The sequence below is a fragment of the Spinacia oleracea genome, chromosome 2 (genome assembly GCF_020520425.1).
Source record: "Spinacia oleracea cultivar Varoflay chromosome 2, BTI_SOV_V1, whole genome shotgun sequence".
In the NCBI taxonomy this organism is placed as follows: domain Eukaryota; kingdom Viridiplantae; phylum Streptophyta; class Magnoliopsida; order Caryophyllales; family Amaranthaceae; genus Spinacia; species Spinacia oleracea.
This window is the reverse complement of record NC_079488.1, coordinates 111,990,391-112,013,365: the sequence shown is the minus strand read 5'-3', so window position 1 is coordinate 112,013,365 and position 22,975 is coordinate 111,990,391. Positions and strand designations below refer to the sequence as shown.

Below are 22,975 nucleotides of genomic sequence, written 5' to 3'. Positions count from 1 at the left end.
AAGTAACCATCGATTGTTCCCCCCACTTTCAAATTAGCCACTACAAGGTCTGTAATGCATAATGTGGACAAAGGTCTGTATTAAGTTTATGGTAAATTCAAATGCTAGTTGAAGATATAAATAGTTCACTTTCACAATTCACCACTTTATCAGATAATCAAGCAGGATTGCCAATTAAATACCTAATAATGTAATATACTTCTTCCCTTTTTATAAATGAATTAAATGGTTGCTAAAAAGAGCAAAGAGTGAAGTATCAAATTTCAAAATTTGATTTCATTTGAACACTACTCCGTATTTTCTCGATGCTTATTACATTGTATTCTCCTCGATGTTTCTTTTCCTTTTCCCTTACGATAAAAAAAACCTAGTACACCCCTCGCTACCTACAACAAATGATATGAATCTAGAGCACAAAAGGCTTGAACAATAAGCCATATTACGGTATTACCTTTCTATATACTACAAGCCAAAAAGAATAATCAAAACTTAATTTGGAGAATAAAAAAAAATCATTTCTACTATAATCCCAAACACTAACAATGTCATTAACTACTGGAACTCTTTTTTTTGGATGAAATAATCTGTTTGTAGTGCTATCACATCATTTACAGTTTACTTCAACCACATGCACAAAGAACAGGCCACCAGATTCACCTGCAGATCGAAAACATCACAACAGTTATTCATACAACTTTTAAGCATACAATGAATTCAACGTATTATAGGAAGGGGAAGATTGAAGAAGAAAATTTATAAGAACGTTTCAACATGGAAGGTAACAACTACTTGTATATCATTGCAAATAAGTCATTTGAATCATTTCACTAATCAGTATATGCTTAAAAACATACTTTCTCCGTTTAGAAATAGTTGCACCACTTTGACTTTCACGTTTGCCAATGCACAACTTTGACCGTTAATATGTCTAATTATCTATTATTAAAAATAATTTATCTTTTGATAATTTGAAAGTAGACATTAAGACTAATCCAAACATTTTTTTTATGATAACATATTTTTTTTATGTGTAAAAAGAGGGTCAAAGTTAATATATGAATAGTGCATAAAGTGAAAGTGGTGAAACTATTTCTAAGCGGAGGAAGTAGCTTGGAAGAATTTACTAGTTTCTACTTTTTATCGAACCAGAGTCACGACATAAACATATAATGGAAACAAGCAAGAGGATTCAAAAACACCCTAAACCACAGGAATCAGAGGTTTTGCAATGAGTATCATCTGATTACAGAGCCACTTTGGTTACAAGTACAAAATTATAAGCACAAAACATTACTAGTGTAAAGAGTTTTGTAGTAAGTAGGATAATTGTTTGGTGAAAAATTATCCATCCAGAAATAATAGGCATATACTCCGTCCGTCCGTTTTTTATTCTTTACGTTTTCTGTTTCTAGTGTCCAATTTTAATCTTTACACTTTGAATATTTCCTTTTATATTATAAGTTTATAACATAAAAGTACCTAATAATAATATGCTGTCAAAAATCGTGCCAAGTAATTATTTAAGCCAATCAAATTCATTAGGCCACTAAATCTCTCGCACTTTCCCATTGGAACATTAAATCTTTCTCATTTTCTCAATATCAAATTTTGAAAAAAAGTTAAAATATTAGTATTTGGCGTTGTTTAAGTAAAAAGGAATCTTTATTTACATTAATTATTTGTTAAATCGCGTGCATGATACCAAACGTAAAGAATAAAAAGGGACGGAGGGAGTAATACTTTGCAACGTCCGAAAAATTCATCACATCCCATACAATATGATTAGATTTCCAAACATTACCCCCATCTAAAGTGTGTTGCAGAGACAGGAGGGGGGGTGGATAGAAAACTATTATGAAAGGTAATTTTAGTGAAATCACAGTGAATCATTTATTATGAGGGATTGGGATAACAGCGCTATTAATTCCAGGCAGAGGAAGTAATAATTTTCAAGCAGTGTCTAGTAGATAAAAATGGATGTGGGGATGAAAAAGTGTAGAATGTGTAAGAAAAAACAATCATGATTTATAGAAAACTGGGATAAGTGTATGTCCAAAAATGAAAAGTGGACACTTAGGAAAGCTATAAATAGAAATAGAACACTTATTTAGGAATGGAGGGAGTACCTTAAGGTCATGCAGACAAAAGATTAATTGCCCTCCAGGCTGAAGAGGAGAAGAAATAAGCAGAGCTGATTCATGAAGGGGGAGCAATATATGGTAACTGGTAAGCAATGCAATTTACTGATGCTATGATCTCCAAAACGCTGACAGAAGCCTAGAGCTATGAAGCTTATTTAGCTGCTAGAGCAGAGGTTGCTGATGAGGCCTCTGCAATTAAAGAAATTGGTTGGCGAGCCTGGAGACAAGCACCGATCTCAAAAGGTTCAAGCTCTTCTCCATCAAATAGGAGACTTACACCTGGCAGGATCACATCTTTGCTGTCAGAATCATCAGATTCAGCTTTTGACGCGGTTGTTGGATTTGATTCTTCAATAGGCCTTGTCGCAGCCTCGTAAACTGGAGACAAAGCATATGATCTGCACATAACAGTCAAGGACATTGAGGAAATTTGAGAAACCAAACCAATCAGATCAAACCATAAGCATTAAGCACGTGCATGATGAACCAGAATCACAAAGCAAGATATAAAGCCCTTAAGGGCCTGTTTGGTAGCCGGTAATAAATGGTGGGAATGGGAATAAATCTAAGTGTTAATTTGGCAAGAAAATAACATCATGATGTCCATGGTAATGAATTTTTGACACAAACTTGGTGTTTTTCTTCATAAATTTGCATTCCAACCTAATACCACTCCCCAAATAGTAATGGATGGTAATGGAAATTTATAAAGAAAAAGATATAATATTGAGTGAACTAGCATTACCATGGGAATAGATATTGATTTTCCTTACAAATTTACATACAAATTCATTCCCACTGCCACTATTTATGGTCAGCTACCAAACGGGCCATAAAAGTTACAAAGCTATCAAGGTGACAAAATCTGCAAACCAATAGGAGAGGTAAACCTGTGTTTCTAGAATGAGAAATGTCAGCATGTATTAAATATGAGAGGTCAAAGTAGGTTACCTAAGAATGCTCCCATCAAAACTAAGAACTTCCCTTCGTGAACGCTGCCTTGACGTAAGTTTTTTCCTCTGATACTCAGTGGCTCCAGAAATGGGAGAAGATGGTTCTGCAAGAGGATTCCATCTTCCACTCGCATAGGTCATGAGTTGTCGAGACGTATCCTTTGGTTTCTCTTTCTGATACAAAAGCTTTGCAGCGGGACCCGTGGCACTGTATTCTGCACAGACATAACATAACCTTTTCCTTAACCCTTGCATTGCTTCATGGTGCTCATCAAAGGACTCTGTCTGAAGCAACTGGGAAGAGGTTACTCTTTTGCACATACTCTTGCATAGTTTTGGACTAAATAGAGGAACACCGAATTCTACACTAAGTGGGACCCATTCGTATCTCTCATCATCAGGTGAAAGCTGATCTGAATCTGTCTCTATAAAAAGTCTTAATAAGCGGATATAACCTATGGTCCACAAATCAATTCTATCCACTATGTTTCTAATTAGCGACCCCAATCTTGTGCTTTCCTCAATGCCTAACCCCAACTCTTCTCCTACATGCACAAGTGAACCATCTGAATTCTTCAATGGCAGTGGGATATCAATTGTAACAACTTTCCCAGATCGATCAAGGTCATACTTGCTGAGAGGCTGCACAAGTACAGCAGAATGTCTAAGAAGTGAATTAAGACAATGTAGAAGAATAGTTCCTTTCACTAAACTCCCTTCGAATTTGCCTCCCACTCCTCCAACTGTAGATCCATCCCATGACCATAAAAGGGCTTTCTCACAGCCAGCCAGGGGTGCAGGAAGTAAACGTAAATATTGGCCCTTCATTAAAACAACAGACAAAGGTCCACTGCCAACAGCTGAATATAGCACTAGTTTCATCCAAGGTGTCATGGATGAATGTGAGGGGGGCCCAAAGTGTACAGGGCCTGTTTTCCCGGGTAAAATAGACGATGGGGGTAGAGGAATCATTGATAAGACAATATCATAGTCTCGATGGAACAATCTATCTAATGTCGCAGGTGAAAGGGTGGCCAAACTTTCACAACGGAGAAGATCCAAACGATAACTCCTTTTTCTTCTAGTAGCACCACTTTCCAGGGCTGAAAACTCATTATCCTCTGAAATAGGCTCCAACCTAGGCTGCTCACGTGAATCATCCATATCATTAGAGAAGACTGTAGAAGACAGAACGTTGTCATGATCTTCACTGACAATTTTGGTGTTACCAGAGCTGACTCTAGAGATTGAGTTTATGGGGACATCTATTTCCGAAGATTCTGTTTCTGAAATATTATCCCGAGTTTCTGAAGTGATGAACTCATCACCATTAAGACCACCATCGATTTGAGTCAAGCTCGTCTCAACTTCCACAGAGGCATCATTATTGCTATGCGAGGATACAGTGTCCACCTTATGACCAATTTCTGTATCTCCGGTACTCTCAGAAACTCCTCCAGAAAGCAGACATTCTAGAACACAACGGAGGCTAGATGAATGATTTGCAAATTCCTGCAGTTCACCTTCAAATTTGGTTCCTTCTAATGTGCTCAAATCCTTGCAAAGATCTGCAATACTAGCGTGACCCAGCTTCCCTGCTTCGTAGAGCGTTACAGCATGTGATTTTAAGCCTGAAATGGGAAACATAAATGGAAAACATGAAATGAGTCAGATATTAGATGCAAGTGTACAGTATTTGATATTGATAAATAGCTAATTATACTGCAGTAGGTGATCCTCAAAAAAATGGACATTCAGTAATATCCAAACATTTGTGCCAAAAGGAAAATAGACATACACCAAGATAAAAAGATGAGTAAATGTAACAGTATGAAACTATGAATGCACAGCTTTTGTTCCCAACAGTCCTAGACTCCTAGTCTAATGGTAAGAATGTTTAAACTTAGGACATCCCTGCCAAACAGCTCAAAAATGCTAAATGATGATCTCTTTAGGCAGGAACTAAAACTGTTTGCGAAGGGAAGCAGAAAAGATAGAATTAAAAAAAAAAAAAGCCAAACCTGGTGACACAGACCCCATCATTAGGTATGAAGTTATATTAGCATCAACAATGAATGCAACACGGGCATGATTTGAAGCTACTCTGCTTTCTAACCCTGAATAATCCTGTTGAACACTGACTCCATCCAATGACAAGTTCTCTGACCCTACACTAGCCCGAGAACCATCTTCATCATCGCTAAGAAGAAGAGATCCATGGACATTAGCATCCTGAAGAACAGATGCTGGATCTATTATTTTCTCAGCCCATCCCAATCGACAAGCAAAGGATGCAGCAGACTGTAACTGCAAGAGGTCAGCCTGTAATGTGGAGGCAAGTTCCGCAACAGTTGCATTTTCACTTGAAACAACGAAAACTGCGTAAAGTAACCTGCAGATTGGACATTAATTGTAAGGATCTAATTAAATTCAATTTGCATACTAAAGTTCAAGAGCAGGGTATCTACGTAATGATTTAACGTGCTTACTCCTCAATAGGATCTTCATAGGACTGCTCCCTATTTGAAACAAAGCCCTCCAACCTAGACACTGAAAAAATCTATATCAAATGTTTGATGAACAGCAAAGAAATATACGATGTGTATATTTAATAAAAAATGATGTAATCATTCAACAGAGAAAGTGAAGACACAAAAGAGGATGTTGCCAAAACAACATTTTCTAGTGTAATCTTTAAACTCTAGGAAATTATTTCATACATAGAAATGTCTAAGTTGATATACAATTTGAAGACCAGTCAAGTTCATATATCAGCTGCTCCATGCCCTGAGTTGGAAATGCGTATTTCTAATACGTATGAAAATCAATTGGCATGAAACTATCTAAGACATTGTGATGCGAGTGATGCATGAAAAACCCACCAAAACAAAAGCACAAGATGGTTTTTCTGCATCAGAACTCATCTTGCCTGTAAAGCTGAAACTACCTCCTGTTGTGACAATCAACTTACACCAAAAGAACATAAAGTGTAAGGCATTTCCCAAATCGATCTCTACAGAGACCCAAAACCTTCCCTTTCCATAACTTTATCCAAGAAACATCATCATGCACTATCTCAAAATCCAGCCTAATCAGGAGCCCAGACTAGCCCTTCCTTCTGAAGTCATCAACAACCTCATTAATCACAAGATCCGCATCCAAGAGCAACCCATACCAGACGAACACTGATGTAAAAGGATCACCCGCTCACTGCCCTACAGCCCTACCCCTCTAGAGGTAAATAAAAAATTCTTTTTATATCTTTCGGTTTGGGTTCATTGATAGCAGAATGGCCAAACAGAGAGTGTTCATGTAAGGTATTTAGTGCCCTTGTGGACCTTGTGGTGGCGGGGTAATAAGCCATAAAATACAATATACGTAGTAACAGTGAAGTGTTGATTTTACACCCAAGAAAGGGTAAAAGACGAAATGAAAAGACATCATAACTGTTACCCCAGCTTCCAACCTCCCCTAGCCCCAACAGAAAAGAACCCCAACAACAAGGTACCTCTACCCGAAACAGTATTGGTGCTACAGGAAGTAGGTACTAACCTCAAATTTATATACTTGACAGTAGAAAGGGAAGAATAACCTCCAAGCAGGAGATAGATTATCCATGTACAAACTCCCTATGTGATGACATAAATGCTACCTACATGTCCAACCCTTTCTCCTGGTTTACAGGAAGGGTTAGGATGGCAGTCCTTAAGCTTAGAGTCATAGGGAGTGCACATGTCCGTTTATTATTTGCTTCGACACAGGCAGAAAATAGTATTAAAAAAATGTATAAACATATAATAAAACAGAACATGAAGACGAAACAAAGAAAGTGTCGGTGAAATAAAGAGGGCACACTGGCACAGGTTGCTTAAATATTCAGAATCCAGATCAATAGATCATAGGGGTTTGAAGGGGAGAGGCGAGGTGCTTGAAAAATGCTTGAACAATGTAAGACCGACAGCAGTTCATGTTCAACGCTACTACTTTGAGGAGAACATTTATCCTAATGTCACACATGATGTTACAGAGATTTGGTTGAGCGTAGCATGTTTTAAATCAACAAAATACTTTTGAAGGGATATAAGTCTGTAAATCATGACATTAGACAAAGATGTATGTACGAAAAGTAGTCAAATGATACCCTGGATAATATGAATTATTCCATAAGCCAGTAAGTAAGTATATATAAAACTACTTCTGATGTCAAAAGGGTATATTTGGGGGAAAATTACCTTTGAACCGGTCATCCGAATATACAGGAACATCAAAATATATTAAACCCCGCCGGTATAGCCCCTTTATAATGTCAGGATTAAAAAGAACGTATGAGTTGGCTTCCTCCTTGCAAACTTTATCAATCATTGCCATTTCTTCGTCTGAAAGTTTCTGAAAATATTAAGAAAACGATATTAAACTTACAGAAATTTTTAGAACAGCATCAACTAAAAATCATGGAATCACTTTGTTTTTAAAAAAGATAATAAGACATTGCCCACAAAAAAGGGTGAACACTCAGAACAGTAAAATTGACATGTACAAAGGCCACCAAATTGTTCAAGGGATGAGACACAGAAAACGACAACAAATTGGATAGTTTACCTTAAATTCTTCAAGAGTAAAGTTGACAAGACAAACTCCCCACCAAGGCTCGATTGGAAAATCCACTGGCTGTGCCGGTAGTTGTTCTTTTGCAATTGACTTGTTTATTTTCCACATGAATTTCTGAACAGCTCCACATCAATGAAGGAAGAAATCAGAAAAAGGTATCAGGAATCGTAAGGTAAGATAAGCAATGCCACTTAACCCATTGTTCCGTTTTTCTAATTAACCATGAAACATATTGCCCAGTAATTTGTTTGATTATTTCCCACAAAATTTATGTGCACCACTTGATAATAAATTTGGAATTTAAACTAGAAACCTACAAACAGTTAAAAAAAACACTTTGCGGAAAAATTGTTTTTTTATTTTTTGTTGCAAATAGAGTTTTAAGAATTATTTATCTTCTATCTTTTTTGGATAATTGTTGCAGCAATAACACTTTGATTCCCAACAAAATCAAAGATTAAAAAATATGGGTGGTAGGGGGAGGGAGGGAGGGATTAAATAATTGGTCAGTAGAAAAATCTCCATAAACAACTGGATTCACTTCCTCTAGGTTTGAGTCGTTTGACCCCCAATAAATATTTTTTTTGTCCCTCGACTAAAAAAATGGGGATTCGCACCTCATTAAGTAAGAAAGGGCTAAGGCAGCAATAACTGTCTTGTGCGTACATCTCATCTGCTGCATATAGTTAACATCATGATGAATATTCTCAAAAATAACACAAAGCACTTAGGAAGTACCTTAGATCTACATTTGTTCATTATATCAATGAACTCATTCCTCCCAATTCCTGTTATCCGTAATGCATCTGCTGCACTAAAATTTGGAATGCTGTCATAAGGTTGTTCTGCAAGAGTACCATATCAATGATAAGTCAATTTAAAGAGATAAGGAGTATATGAAGCACTATAAAGACTATCTTTTGCAAATGGGAAAGACATAAAATGTCGGACCATGCAATTGAAGGGGGATAGGAGGACATAGGAGCCTGATTGTGAACATCAGAACTTATGAAAAAGAAGAGGGAATCGGTAGGGCCGTAGGGGAAAAGCATGAAATCCCTTCAATTTTTACATCTACAATGAAGAAAGATAATAACTAATAAAATCTCACTTATAAGCAAAGACAAACAAAATGTCAACATTGTCCTTAAGTTGGAGGAGGACCAACAACCCAAATCAAGATATTGTATAGCTGGAGTGAACAATTTATGAGGGGCATTTGACTTTCATTGGTATGTGGATATACATTAAAAAAAGGATAGCTTGAGGAAATAATTTATTTCTTAGCCCTCCTTTTGTCCATGAAATAGTAACTCCCGTGGTGTCTTTTTTGTAATGAATTCTTTACGTATACAAAGTACTACGTATAAAATAAGTGATGGGATCTATTGGTTTTGATCACCAAATTTTGACACAAAAACTGATTCAAGATAGCACTTGTTAGAGTAACAGCCTTCAAGGACACACGGCAAATATTTCTCATTCCACTATCTACAAACTGCAATATGCCAATATATAATGATCCAATAATAGAAGACAACACAGTAATGTGCAAAACTGATGAATCAATTACCATTTTTCATAACTTCAAATATTATATCACAGTAATATCGGAAAGGAGATACCCTCATTACTCGACATACATATTCTGAGAGGTGATAAGGGAACAACTGCAAAAAAAAAAAAAAAATGTCTGAGTTAGGAGCTTTATCATGGAATTAAGGTACAAAAACATTGGAAATTCCATAGGACATTCTAGTAACCGGGAATCCCCTTCCTCTCCCTCTCCTCACAAACAAACACAGATAGAGAACTAAGGTAAAGAGGAACTCGAGAAATTATGCCACAAGGCCCACAACTGGGTCCACAAGGACATACCTAGTGATATCATACTTCTTAGAAACTTAACACCTGTTTTTAAAGAGTAAAAGCAAATCACCAGGGGATCAAGGAAGTTCCTCCACAGATACACCAAACACGTTTCACCTTATGAAGTCACCAATTATTAACCAAAGGAAGCATAAATTGTTCGACTTCAGTGATAAATTCGTTTTTTGAGGTGCCCAATGTATAGCATACATTTTCATTTAAAGCATAGGCGTAAGATTTGAGAATTTTACTGTTTAGATACTCTGTTCATTCTCCTTTTTCTACGATGTTGACTTCATTACTGTTTATCAAATTTTTTTGTTTATTATAAGATGAAAGAAGAAATGGAAAATTATTTTAGGCAATTCTTTAGCTTTGGATATAAGTATATAACTAACAAGTTCCTGTTCTTCTGTTGTTTAACAAGCTGTCAGCTTGCTTTGGATATGTTCCAGTTAAAACAAGGAGTACTTCTTTGAAGTTTGAACACTTAATCACTCCGCACATATGCTTCAACTTTCAACCACTTCAAAAGATAGTATCAAAACAGCCAAGATCAAGTGCTTCACTAATGTAACAGCCATTCTAGTGGTAATATGGCAGACTGTATATGCCTTTCCCCAGGAATTCCAACAAATAAGCTTCTCAACAATTATTGGAGTAAGGTTCCCGTATCTTGTTGTAAGTGAGAGCAACGGACTTTAAAAAAGTGGATGGTGCGATTTTAGTTAGTTACTATCAACCACAGTACTAGGACTCATTGGGATTCCTTATGATAGCATTAAACCATGGATACAATACTGACAGCAAGATCTCTCGACAGAAATTGTTGTAAATCATTATATTGTTTGCAAAAGGTAAAACACAAGAAGAAAAATCCTACACATATATAGGACAGAATAGAACCACAGAAAGACATGGATACAATACTGACCGCAAGATGTCTCCGTAGATACCGCATCATCTCCTCGTAGTATTCGCTTTCTTTAATAACTTTGCGAGCAAAACATGTATTCCACTGGAGTCTCTTTTTTATGCAATGTTCAATCACCCTGCTCGCAGAATCGAGAGTAACTTCAGTCAGCACTTGGGGGAATTCAGTTCCCCCTATAAGACTCGATGCACAATATATTCTAATCTTTAATTGACAATATGTTTTTCATCAAGTTACAGAAAGAGACAAACATGGAACCACCAAAATTAATAAAAAGAAAAAAGAAGGACAAACACAACAAATGAAAGGAAATTTCCCAAGAGGGGGAATTCTGACTATGAATCCGGTCTCAGAATATCTTATGGTTTCTTTGCAACCAAATTCCACGGAAAATAAAACAGTAAATTGCACAACACTAGAACCCCTTGCACCTACTCAACAATGACTGGACAAAACTACCAACCTCCTGACAAAACCACATGTCTTACACCACAAAGAGGTTTCAAACAAGTGACAACCCGTATCCAGACTTTCTTTAGTATTTACCTTCAGCAACAAAGTTGCCTTCACAAAAAGCTTTGAATCACTTTGAAACATTGGCCTCTTTAACAAAGCCAAAAAAAGAAAGAAAAAATGAAGGTTGTAATAAAGTATATTGGTAAATGGCTATGGAAGGAATTGCAAGTAGAAAAACCCTGATGAATCAACCTACTTCCTCTAAATCTATGAACCCGTCAAGTAAATAGAATTAACAAGTTAACAATATCCAACAAAATAGCGAGATCACCAATGCACTCTTAAGGATTCTTTTAAAAAAAGTGGAAGTTTCATGAAGAATCATTTATACTTCCACCCAAATAGATAAATGCATGAAGAAGTCACCCCAATCAATAGACCCTGGTACAGAAAAAGAAAAAAGGATACAACCACACAGAAGATTCTTCCCAAAAAGCAACAAAATCCCTGAAACCTTTCTCATACAGTTATACTTACTGTTAAAAATGACATATGCTTATGAAATGAACTTTCGTGAGCATGAATTGGAACCATTAGGATGAGCATACCAGCTTTTGATTGATGTATGCCAAAGAAATCCAAAATATTGCAAAAATATCAAAGTCATTGTCCCACCAAATAATTGTTCTTGAACACCAGGCTAAATAACCTATATCTCCCTTTTCATCAAATTTATCGCAGCTCTTCTAGTGATGTCTTCTCTTCTTCCTCGACCCTAGACCAAAGAAAGTCTCCTATGTAACTCAAACTCCTTAGGTATCTGATACATGATCTGCCAACATGAGTTTGAACTCGTGATATTTCATTTTAAACCCAATTACCCAAAGCAGACAATTTTTCAAAAGAACTGTCGAGTTTTACACCTAAACACAAACAAGTGTCAAACACTGGTAGCTGAATATGATTAACATATTAAACAACTAATAAGACATTCCTTCAAATTTATCACCTAAAGTGACTGTTCCATAGTATCAGAAAAGGAAAGGGAAAAAAGAAAGGGGGGGGAAAAGAGTGTAGTGTCGGCATGAAAATCATCATGAGCAAATTGAAATGTTACACATAGGCCTTCAACCTATCGTCTTCTCTGATGTGGTTACCAACAACAACAAGCTCCTTAACACTAGTCTCGTAATCGGGGAGATTCTCCTCTATTGTAGCATCTTTTTCCTAATAAGTGAACCACCCACCACCTTAATCTCCTTAATCAAACTACTCTCTTACTCCCAAGAACAACCATTACAAACACAAGCTAGCTTAATTTGACTTCATCTTTAGGCGCATATTTTGCTCTCTTTGAACATCAAATCCTAAAACTCAATTCCAAAAGTAGCGCTCTTACACTCTTTACATGGCCATCATTCTCTCCCTTATCTATCTCACACTTCCCTGTATGGTATCCCATTCCCTTACCTTTGAATCACTTACCCTTGTACGTTATACCTTTAAACTCTCTTGAATAACATCTAGCTTCCTTGTTAACCTAAAAATATTCACGCCCCTATCAAATTATCATTCCACACTCCAAAAGATAACAAAACATAATGACGTAGGGCCAGCAAATACTCCTGTCTTTAAATTCAATATGCATCAGTAGCTACATGAAAAGGTATGATAACCCAAAGTAGGCAGTAGCTTTGTAAAGATACGTGAAAAGCGAAAAGCCATTTTTGGATGTTAATATCTAGGTTTTAGTATCACAACAAAGCTTAAATCAATCATGCAAATGAGTGCTCCTGCCTATTGAAGAAACAAGATCAAATAGAAAGATATAAAAGCTTCCTCGCATTTGATTTCACTGTTAAGTTGCCCTTGTCATGACAATAGTAAACTCGTAAATAGTACTCCCTAATATAGTAGAAAGCACATAGCACCTACAATTTGGATCAATGTGACTTACTAACTTCCCTTTTTGTATTAGATCGAATATACCAATCTTCTTGTTGTCACAGTCCAACTACCCACCCCTCTCCCTTTCCAAAAGCGAAATATCTAGTCAAATTGGGGAGTGATGTTATTGTTCCAAGTTTCCAACCAGATATTAACTCTTTTCCTTTTGTCTTTACAAGAAGCGACAAACTCTTGCCTTTACAAAATTGGGGAATTATGCTATTGTTCTGCGGAATTCTCAGTACACAACTACACACCATACATCAAGTGATGCTATTGTTCCAAGTTTCCAACCAGATACCGGAGAAACCACATTGCATCCGTAATATCAGCAAATATATGTAGATGTAACCACACACACACACATACACACACAAACAAACAAACACACAAACACTCAGCATTGCGCGAATTTTCGACTAATTACAGCAGAACACCATTTGTATTGCACAAGTTCCTTCAAGTCACATATTTTCCGAGCAACTATTGCGTTTGATCATCCAAATGTTTTGTCCAATTCAATGTAAATCTTATGCAACATAATTTAGTTCTAGGAAGACCAAACTAAACTTGTACCAAAAATTACACTCCGCTGAACAATACTAGTACGGATCAGTTCAAATCACACTATCAACCTGACAACTAATTGCAGACCAGGTGACTAAGTACTTATGAAGTTATCATCAGATATGAGAAGCTATACATACCTTTTATGCCATTCCTCTTTAGAAGACAGAGTAGATTGCAACCGTTTAGGTAAACTCTCCCATGGACACTCCTCCTTTATAGCTTTCAAAATCAATTGTTCCTCAACTGTTGCCGGAGCGCGAAACATTTTGTACAATTTCTCTCAAATTTCCAAAAAATAACCAAATCACCTGCCAACAAAAGATCAAAATCCACAACAATTCAAACAATTACAAAAAAATCACAGAAGAAATGCATTACGTAGCTCAGATCAAGCATCATCATGAAATGTAACTGAAAATGAGCGAAGAAGAATCGACTTTACCGATGGCGATCGATGAATTGATGGATCTAGCAACGAAATCGGAGTTTTAGGGTTCGAAATCAGCGAGATGCGAAGTTCGTAGCCCTGCGTAGGAATTGAGGAGAGAGAAAAAGAGAGGGTGATTAATTTACAGGGACATTGACGACGACGACGAAGACCATGAGGCTCCACGTTGTTTTGAAAAAATACGACCGTATTTTTGGGTTGTTTAAAACTTGAATTCAGCCAACGCCGTGCCAGAAAGTGTTATGGTCCCGCGATAATGATACGGAATTACGGAGGACTATTAAAGGAAGTAATCAAACAGCCGACAATGTTGCTTAAGGGACATTATTGGATCAAAATAGTAATAATAATAATAAATACGGAGTAAGTTTTTTTATATTTGCCTCGTTAATCGTTTTGGTTCATCTTAAAAAAATTAACCAATTTTAAAAAATTACTCCGTATAAATTTACTCTAACATATTCGGTGATAATATATTTGTTCGGAAAGTGATCAATTCAAAGAAAATTAGTGAAATTATTTGTTGGATTTATCATTTACTTATTTGTTCACATTTTTGGTCAATTAGGCAAATAATAAGGGGCGGCGTAGACCACGAAGCCACCAAAACGAAAAGGTAGAGTGGCACAACGCCACTGCCAATCACCAAAGCCAGGAACCCCGGCCACAATAATCTCCCGAATAGTCTTCCTCGAGCCATGGTCAAATGTAAGAGGAGCAAATCCAAGCATATGTGGGGGACAAGTCCGAAGAGAGAAATACAATCGGCTGACACACACACAGCTTCGTAGAATGAGGAGCTCCAACTGAGGATCATTAAGGCCAACAACGACCTCCATCAAACTCACAATTTTCGAGACCATGTCATCTATCAAGCGATTGTAAAAGACAACATTCAAGCTGACCGGACCACCAATGCAGTGTCCCCAATAATGGTACCGGTACCAAGTTATGAAATCCAGGTTACATCTTTCGTTGATCAGATGGACAAGTGGGTGCAAGGTAAGCGCAAATAACAAATGCCCAAAAGGATCACCCTGCTGAACATTCTGGGAAGATAGCAAGATAAATTCGTCATAATACAGCCTTGCGGGACGCGCATAATTGAATTCAACCTAATGAGAGAGCGAGGGGCATCGACGCCGGACCTCACTAAGCATAGTACCTCGGTCTATCATGTTAAAGACATTGCTAAAATCAACTATAAGCATAAGCATGTTCTGCATATTATTAAATATTATTCCTAATTCATAATTCACTATTCACTATTCATTATATATTGTTCATTATTTACTATTTGCTATTCATCCAATTCTATTAAGTTATGTTCAATTCAATTTAGTTTAGTTTTCAGTTCAATTCATCTCCATGTAGCTCTATACAGTTCAGCTCTTTTCAATTCTGTCCAGTTCTATTCAATTCAACCAAATCAAGCTCAGAAGAACAAGGCCTTAGTATGATATTACTGCACTTACATTTGAATCGACGTACACATTTTTAGATTTTAAGGATTATTACTTACATATTGTATACTTGTATGTTCTTTTGTTCTCGCGCGTGTATGTAAGATTGATTTACGGGTATACATTTCATTTGGATTGTTTTTGGGGCCTTGGGCATTGTTTTTTTCCACTTATCTGGTTTGATTTTTTAGTTTCAAGTCTAATTTGATATGTTGTGGTCTGAATGCTTATTATAAATGTTTTTTATTTTTCTGATCTGGTCTGATATGATAGGAGAGGAAGTACAAATACATATCAGATATGTATGGGAAAATACATATCAGAACAAAAGACAAAATAGGAAAAATGACAAAAAAATAATTAAATGGTACTTTTCTAAACACAAATGGTATTTTTTTTTACAGAATTGTACTTTTTTTAACAGAATTGTACTTTTTTTTACAGGAATGGTAATTTATTTTTTGTCTTTTAGCTATTTGTCTTTTAGTTAATATGATATGCGAAAAAACTAAACCATGATAGGATCTAATAAGTAACAAGAAAATGATGAATGAGGAAAAAAAAATTATTACCGCAATATAAAGCGGGCATACGTTCATAAAGAAAGAAAGTCAAGAGTCAAAACCCTTTATCACCGAAATTGGTCCCCTCCTTAAACCCTTGTCTGCACCCAAAAAAATAAACTAACGAATCACTCCATAATTAGCAAAATTAGGGGAAAAAAGACACCAATAGTCGCCTCTCTATCTTCCTCTGTCAACAATGGCGCTTCGGTTCGAGGTACTCTATCGAATTTCTCCACCCCAAATTATCTTCTTCTTCTTCTTCTTCTTCTTCTTCTTCTTAATACTTAAATAATCGCGTGATTAAGGTTGACGACTCGAAACAGGACAAAAATGCAATATACTGGGTTTGTTTTTGTTGTTGATGTTATTGTCATCGTCTTTATTTTGTTGTGTACTGAATTATGTAATTTTGTGGTTTAAAGATTTTAGGGAGGTTTAATCGAGCTCGAGCATCGAGGCTAACACTTCCTCACTACGTATGCCAGACGCCTCTATTCATGCCTGTGGGAACTCAAGGTTCGCACCCCTTCCTATTTTACGTCTTATCTTATGTGCTCGTAAATCGTAATCTTTGAACTACAGAGTATATGTTTATCCCAGAAATTGCTAAATAATCTTCAAAATTGCCAAAATATGTGTAGCTGGTGCCATTTTTATAAATATTGTGAAGTAAAAATATAATTGATAATAAATTTTTTTAAAAAAATTATAAAAGAAAATGTATATTTAATATATTTAATATTCGGAGTTCATATTGTATATCATGACAATTTATTTTTGAAAATGTCACCCGATATACTTTACTCGCCAACGATACGATTCTACGATTCATATATTGTGTTACCTTTCGATTTACGATTCTACACGATTGTACATTTTCTTTATTTTAACTAGCGAAAAGCCGGTAAATTTGAATTCAGTTTTTACGTTTTTCACCTATAATATGAGCACTATAAGAGTATAAGCACTTTCAATGAAATTTGAGAATAAAATCTTTTATTATCTTGTTCGTATGCTATTCTGAGTTACTTCCGATTCAAAGTAGAATCTCGATTTTGATAACCTTGTATGCGAGGGGTAAATTATAGAGATGTTGTTCCATTAGCTTGAATAGAATACTTATTTGTGGAATTTGGATTATAGGGACGATCAAAGGCTTGACAAACAGCCAGCTTGAGGAAATCGGTTGCCAAATTATATTGGGAAATACATATCATTTGGAGCTCAGGCCAAGTTCAGGGTTGATTGATGAACTAGGAGGTCTTCACAAGTTTATGAATTGGTCCAGGGGATTGCTTACTGATTCTGGTGGCTTTCAAATGGTTGCCTTTTGTCTTTAGTGATTCAGTATTTTGAGTTACATTGGTATTTGTTTGTTTACTTTAGGAATATTTCATTTGCATGATATGCTGTTTTCTTCTATGTTACTCGGACTCGAATACCCATTTTCGGACATGGGTATGTGTCCAAGTGTCCGACACATCTATTTTGTGAAAAAAATGCATGATTCTAGTATAAAATGAAGTGTCCATATCCATGTCCGAGTGTCGATAATCTGACACGGGTATTTGAGGTGGTAACAACTAACAACCCTTTTCATATGCTAAACTAACATGATTATTCTGTTTTTTCGTCTTAACTGAGGTTATGAAGGAGTAAATTGATGTATCTTACTTTAGTGAGTTTGATTTCTAGGTATCTTTGTTGCATTTGGCTGATATCACTGAAAAGGGAGTGACATTTCAGGTAATTGAATGGCATTGTCTACATTTCAGCCATCGCTTAATTTAGCAAAAACATGAAACATTACTTCAGTGTTATGCATGTTTTCAGTTGATTAATGTCCTTATCTATCTTACAATCTATTATATTTCTTCCATTATTTTCAAAAACTTACTGATTATTCATTTGTGTTTATCTTGAATCTAACTAAGCTTGCTTCATCAGTCTCCTGTAGATGGAAAGCCAATGCTTCTGACACCAGAGGAGTCTATTCAAATCCAAGTAAGACTCATACTATTTTTTGGCTGAGTTAACCTTTGTTCATTCATCTCGAGTTTAGCTAAATTCATCTTTTACTTTTCTACCCTGTAGAACAGAATTGGAGCAGATATCATTATGGCCCTAGATGATGTTGTAGGAACAACTGTGACTGGTCCTAGAATTGAGGCGGCTATGTATCGCACACTACGTTGGATAGACCGATGCATTGAAGGTGAGATAGATAAGAGATAGTAAGATGCTGTATTGGATGTCTGATTTATTGTCTGCTTCCAAATGAAAGATTATGAATAATTGCGTGCATATGGACTAGTCATTTGGACAATCTAAGTGCTCTTCTGTTGCAAAGTATGCCATACTTTTGATCCTGCAGTAAAATTTATGGCAAGGTTGGGTGAATTTGATGTATTAGAAACAGCTGAATAACTTGCAAACCTAGCTTTTTTAAGTCAATTGCTGGAAGCTTAGATCTTAAAGCAAGCATTTCTTTGTGATTTTCACTAGTTGCATTTGTCACCCATGTTTACTTATCGAGTTATGGTCATCTTTTATACAGCACACAAGAGGCCAAATGAACAGAATTTATTTGGTATTGTACAAGGTGGTTTGGATCCTGTGCTCAGGTGAATCCTGTTTTCTTTTGTGTCAAGCTTCTTTGTTATTTGCTCCTTGAATATCTGTTTCTTTCTTTAGTATTACACTTATCTACTTTTCTGTTGTCCTCACTTTTTAGCTCTTCTGTAAACCTAATTTCATCAGGGATATTTGTGTCAAAGGCTTAGTTGAAAGGAACCTACCTGGGTAAGCAACTAAACATACCTTGTCCTTGAATAAAATTGCCTTCCTGTTTCAGTTTGGATGGTAGGACGGGAGTCACCTCCAATCTTCGGTTATCCAAACACTGAAAAACGATGCTCACTTCTGTGATAGCTATGCTATTGGTGGTCTTTCAGGTGGTGAAAGCAAGGAATTATTCTGGCGCGTTGTTGCACAATGCACTGCTGCATTGCCTGAGGATAAACCACGATATGTTATGGTACTGTGAAGTCTCTATAATAAATCATATCAAGGCTCTGTTCTGTTCAACTTATTTTGACTTATTTCTGACAAAATAAGTTCAGATAAGTTCAATTAAGTTTAGATAACGTAATTTCAGAAAAAACAAGTTTTTTTCCCCAGAAATTTTCACACAAAAATAATTTTATTTCAGACAAAATAAGTTTTATAGAACGGAGCCCAAGCCCCTCATCCTACTTGCTTTTATTACAAGTCATTTTTGCTTGTTTCAGGGTGTTGGTTATCCATTAGACATTGTTGTTTGTAGTGCTTTGGGTGCTGATATGTATGATTGTGTTTATCCCACACGCACTGCTCGTTTTGGTACTGCCCTTATACCAGAGGTATGTCAAAAGCTTCTGCAAACTTCTTCTTAGCAAAATTATAATATTTGAATTTTGATGTACTGCCCCTATGGCTGTTATACCTTGATTCATCAAAGAATCTGCCTTATTCTTCTTGTTTTATTTTTCTCTAACCGGGGTTTTCCTTGCAGGGGGTATTAAAACTAAAGCACAAGGCCATGGCTGATGATACTCGCCCAATTGACCCTTCCTGTGCTTGCATGGTAATACTCTGTCCCTGAATTACCGATCATATTTGATTGAAAGTCATTTCTAAGATCTGAGTAAAATACCTTAATAGTCCTTCATCGTTAATAAATTTACATCTCTATCCATACCAATGTAGTCTTTTTTTGGATTCTGTGTCAAGAGTGTCAATAAGAGTATGATGGGAAAGTATAAACTTCTTACTAAATCGATGAAGTGTCCTGTTATGAGGCGATCTTAAAAAATTACCTTATGAAGTAGTATTATTACTTCTGCAATTTCTCATCCTCTCCCTTGTCCTTTCGCCGTAGGTCTGCAAGACATATACAAGAGCTTACATCCATTGTCTTGTTACAAAAGAAGCAATGGGCTCACAGCTTGTGTCATATCACAATGTGTATTACATGATGAAGGTACAACTCTTTTTTTTATTAGTGTGTTTCCTAGGATCTATTAGTTCACAGTTTCAGCTGATATCCATGATTTTGTTGTGGAATTTTTCTCCAGTTAAGCAGAGATCTTCATACATCTATTGTTGAGCAGCGCTTTCCATTGTACGTAACAAAACTTCTATGCTATACTCAACTGTATTTACTTCACCATTTTTTACTGCTGTTTTGAGGCCTGTCATCACTTTTTCGATTTTCAATTCTGCAGGTTTGTGTGCGATTTTTTACAGAAGATGGTAAAAACTCAGCTGAAATACATTCCTTCCTTTTTCGATAACATTGTAGTTTGGTAAAAAATCTTAAAGACCTTTATGCTCTTTGTGTAGTTTCCCAAAGGCGATATACCTGAATGGGTCTGCAATGCCATGGAGGTTGCAGAAGTTGATATTTCTTCGTGCTGTAGATGACCTTCAACGCTTTCCAAGCAGGTTGTTTCAATACAAATCATATTTTATATTTCTTAGGTTTTATGTGCCAATTTTGACTAGTTATCATCTATAGGAAGTAACACATGCCTTTACCACAAAACTGCCCAAATTGTGTACCGTTTTCGCTTCACCACCCTCTTTTCAGAATATGCACAACCATCTTTATAATTTTTTTGGTAACTAACAAGACGGTATAGCAAAAAGAGGGTGTTGAAATGAAAAAGAACTAATGGGTGGTTTAATGTGGAGAATTTTGACCATAAACATATATTTTGCTTATGATTTCTATAAACCCATACTTATACATGGCAAAAGGCTCTCCCATGATCATTATGACAGTCTAATTCTGTGAATTGATGTGGTTACTGGTTATTTAATCTTACCAAATTTGTAAGATTTTACTGCTGTTTGTAACTGACAGCAATTTATATGATTGACTAAACTTTAGTCTGTTCATAGAACTATTTTACTGAAACATGATCCCAAAACTCCTCTAATATACCAGAAAACTCATAGTTCCCTTGCACACTGAGAAATGTGTAGGCACTGCCGTACCGGTGTATTGCCCCATCCCTTATTTGTTGTTTTGGTTCTATCGACGATTGTTTATATTCTGTCTTCCGTTAGGTTCGGTCAGGTCAGGTCAGGTCAGGTCTATGCTAGGGAGTAACTTGGCGTCTCTTTTCTACTAAATAGTAAAGATAGGCCCTGAGCCGGGCCGTGTGTGGGCCACATTTTTTTGGAAAAAAGCACAAGACGACACGATAAAACACACTAAATTTTAGTAAATTTATGCTTAGACATGAGGGGACGGCCCCTACATAAGGGCTCATGGGGTGGGCCCTATTTTAGAAATTTTCGGCTTGACACGTTACAAAGTGGGCTTGGCATGGGCCGGACATGTTCAAGCCCACGTCATGTGGGCTCGGCCTGAAGCCCGACCCAACCCACCCACAACCATCTTTACTAAAAAGTAAAAATTGAAGAGGAAGGTTTATGACTCATGAAGTCATGGGTGATGGCCATGTCAACTTCAACTAAGGATCAGACAAATCTGTCATTAATAGATCTCCATTAAAAAAGTTAAACATAGCCATTATTTTAAACATCCACTCTCTCAAATGAGAATCATGCTTCATATAGCATTATGATACAATAAGTTTGAGTATGAACTTATAATCTGGTACACCAACCTAACACCAAACTAGACCTTGGTAAAATTTGATTGGTGATTAACTAACCTAGACCCCAACTATACCGTAAACTAGATAACTACTTTTTTATCCGAACCAATACAACTACTCAATAGATCCAAACCGAGTCTGTTCACCAAGTTCACTTGGAATTGGGGGGGGGGGGGGGGGATAGGATGAGATTAGAGTGTAATTTTCATTGTACCCTATGTTCTCTATCATATTATCTCGGAGTCATTGTACTTCATCTGAAAGGATGATTTGAGGTAGTTCGTCTGAGTTTTCTTTTCTTATCAAAATAAAAATAAAAAAAAGATCAAAACCGAGTAGGACCCGATATCTACACACTAACTCAATATACTATTATTAAATTAAATTTCTATTCTTAATTTAACTCATCAGCTGAATATGACTCAAACTGAATCCTATCTGAACAACCCATTTACCAAATCTGCACCTAATACACTTTGTACTATTAAATCATATATATTATCAATTCTCGATTCAACTTATCTCCATAATGCAACCCAAATTTTCTATTCTGGATTCAAATCACATTTTCATTTTAAGTCTGATCCGGAATGTTTGCCACATCTACACCCACACCTAAAATATTTTCCATATCTATACCCTCACCTAAAATGATTGCCATATCTACACCTACACCTCATCATTCATCATTATGGTTACCTCAGTGTCTTCGAAGAGGCTCCAACAACAAGTGGGTAAGGGGGGAATTGGATGTACGCAACCTTGCAAGAGGTTTTTAATTTGACCCATAAGCAATAACGGACATATTCTACTTCATGAAAAGAAAGCGAAAGAGCCTACACCTAAATGAAATTGAATTCTTTTGATGCAAACTTGGAACCAAATAATTATTCTATCCATCTAAATGGAATTGAATTCTTTTGATGCAAACTTGGAACCAAATGATTATTCTATCCATAAAAACAGTTAGAGGGTGGTAGGACAGGTGTTAATGGTACTCCATTAACTACGGCCTACAGGAAAGTACCAACAATGTACAATGTTCTTAGTGTGGCCTATATGTCCAAATGCCTGCAAGCTAGCAAGCCTACAACAGCTAAGCTTTGGCATGTTTGAAGATCTTAAAAATCTCAATTATTCTTATAAGATACTGATGTACTGTACTAAAATCCATCCAATATATGATTAGTTAAATAGTTGTTGTAATCAGTTTGTAATTGTATGCTAATGCATTATTAATAAAGAAATTGTGTGTGAACTGTGGAGTAAGTAGCCTAAGCTACTCCCTCTGCTCCTTGTTGCTTGCCCTATGTACCAAAAGTGTTTTGTTAAGAATTGGGTTGAGTGGAAC

At 36.3% G+C, this 22,975-nt stretch overlaps 2 protein-coding genes across 5 annotated transcripts; one reads left to right on the top strand and one right to left on the bottom strand.

The window, feature by feature from the left end:
• Positions 1-248: 248 nt before the first annotated feature.
• On the bottom strand, positions 249-14,176 carry LOC110804075 (uncharacterized). Of its 4 annotated transcripts, XM_022009669.2 has the most exons (12): positions 13,921-14,176; positions 13,616-13,786; positions 10,506-10,623; positions 9,276-9,372; positions 8,441-8,547; positions 7,694-7,816; positions 7,327-7,480; positions 5,584-5,644; positions 5,116-5,486; positions 3,093-4,725; positions 2,127-2,539; positions 249-657 (listed from the first exon to the last, which is right to left on the bottom strand). In XM_022009669.2, the coding sequence occupies exons 2-11, from the start codon at positions 13,741-13,743 to the stop codon at positions 2,293-2,295; spliced, it is 3,039 nt and encodes a 1,012-aa protein (XP_021865361.1). In that variant the 5' UTR covers positions 13,744-13,786; positions 13,921-14,176; the 3' UTR covers positions 249-657; positions 2,127-2,292. The 4 variants fall into 4 exon arrangements, with proteins under 4 accessions (XP_021865361.1, XP_056693849.1, XP_021865421.1 ...); XM_056837871.1 differs by lacking the exons at positions 13,616-13,786; positions 13,921-14,176 and having other exon boundaries at positions 9,328-9,372; XM_022009729.2 differs by lacking the exons at positions 9,276-9,372; positions 10,506-10,623; positions 13,616-13,786; positions 13,921-14,176 and having other exon boundaries at positions 7,694-7,824.
• Positions 14,177-16,024: 1,848 nt separating this feature from the next.
• Positions 16,025-20,508, top strand: LOC110804024 (uncharacterized). The gene is made up of 15 exons (XM_022009869.2): positions 16,025-16,169; positions 16,378-16,471; positions 17,099-17,277; positions 17,651-17,701; positions 17,903-17,959; positions 18,050-18,170; positions 18,513-18,579; positions 18,716-18,757; positions 18,887-18,992; positions 19,246-19,356; positions 19,509-19,580; positions 19,875-19,976; positions 20,071-20,117; positions 20,221-20,248; positions 20,339-20,508. The coding sequence occupies exons 1-15, from the start codon at positions 16,152-16,154 to the stop codon at positions 20,417-20,419; spliced, it is 1,176 nt and encodes a 391-aa protein (XP_021865561.2). The 5' UTR covers positions 16,025-16,151; the 3' UTR covers positions 20,420-20,508.
• Positions 20,509-22,975: the final 2,467 nt, after the last annotated feature.

Bases quoted from the DNA above. Each gene is read 5' to 3' on its own strand.
- LOC110804075 (XM_022009669.2), bottom strand. From the start codon at position 13,743: ATGTTTCGCGCTCCGGCAACAGTTGAGGAACAATTGATTTTGAAAGCT. The intron at 7,817-8,440 runs GTACTTCCTAAG...GGAGCTGTTCAG, and splicing joins TGAACAAATGTAGATCTAAG to AAATTCATGTGGAAAATAAA. The intron at 5,645-7,326 runs GTAATTTTCCCC...AGATTTTTTCAG, and splicing joins TTCGGATGACCGGTTCAAAG to TGTCTAGGTTGGAGGGCTTT.
- LOC110804024 (XM_022009869.2), top strand. The intron at 18,171-18,512 runs GTGAGATAGATA...TCTTTTATACAG, and splicing joins GATAGACCGATGCATTGAAG to CACACAAGAGGCCAAATGAA. The intron at 20,249-20,338 runs GTAAAAACTCAG...CTCTTTGTGTAG, and splicing joins GCGATTTTTTACAGAAGATG to TTTCCCAAAGGCGATATACC.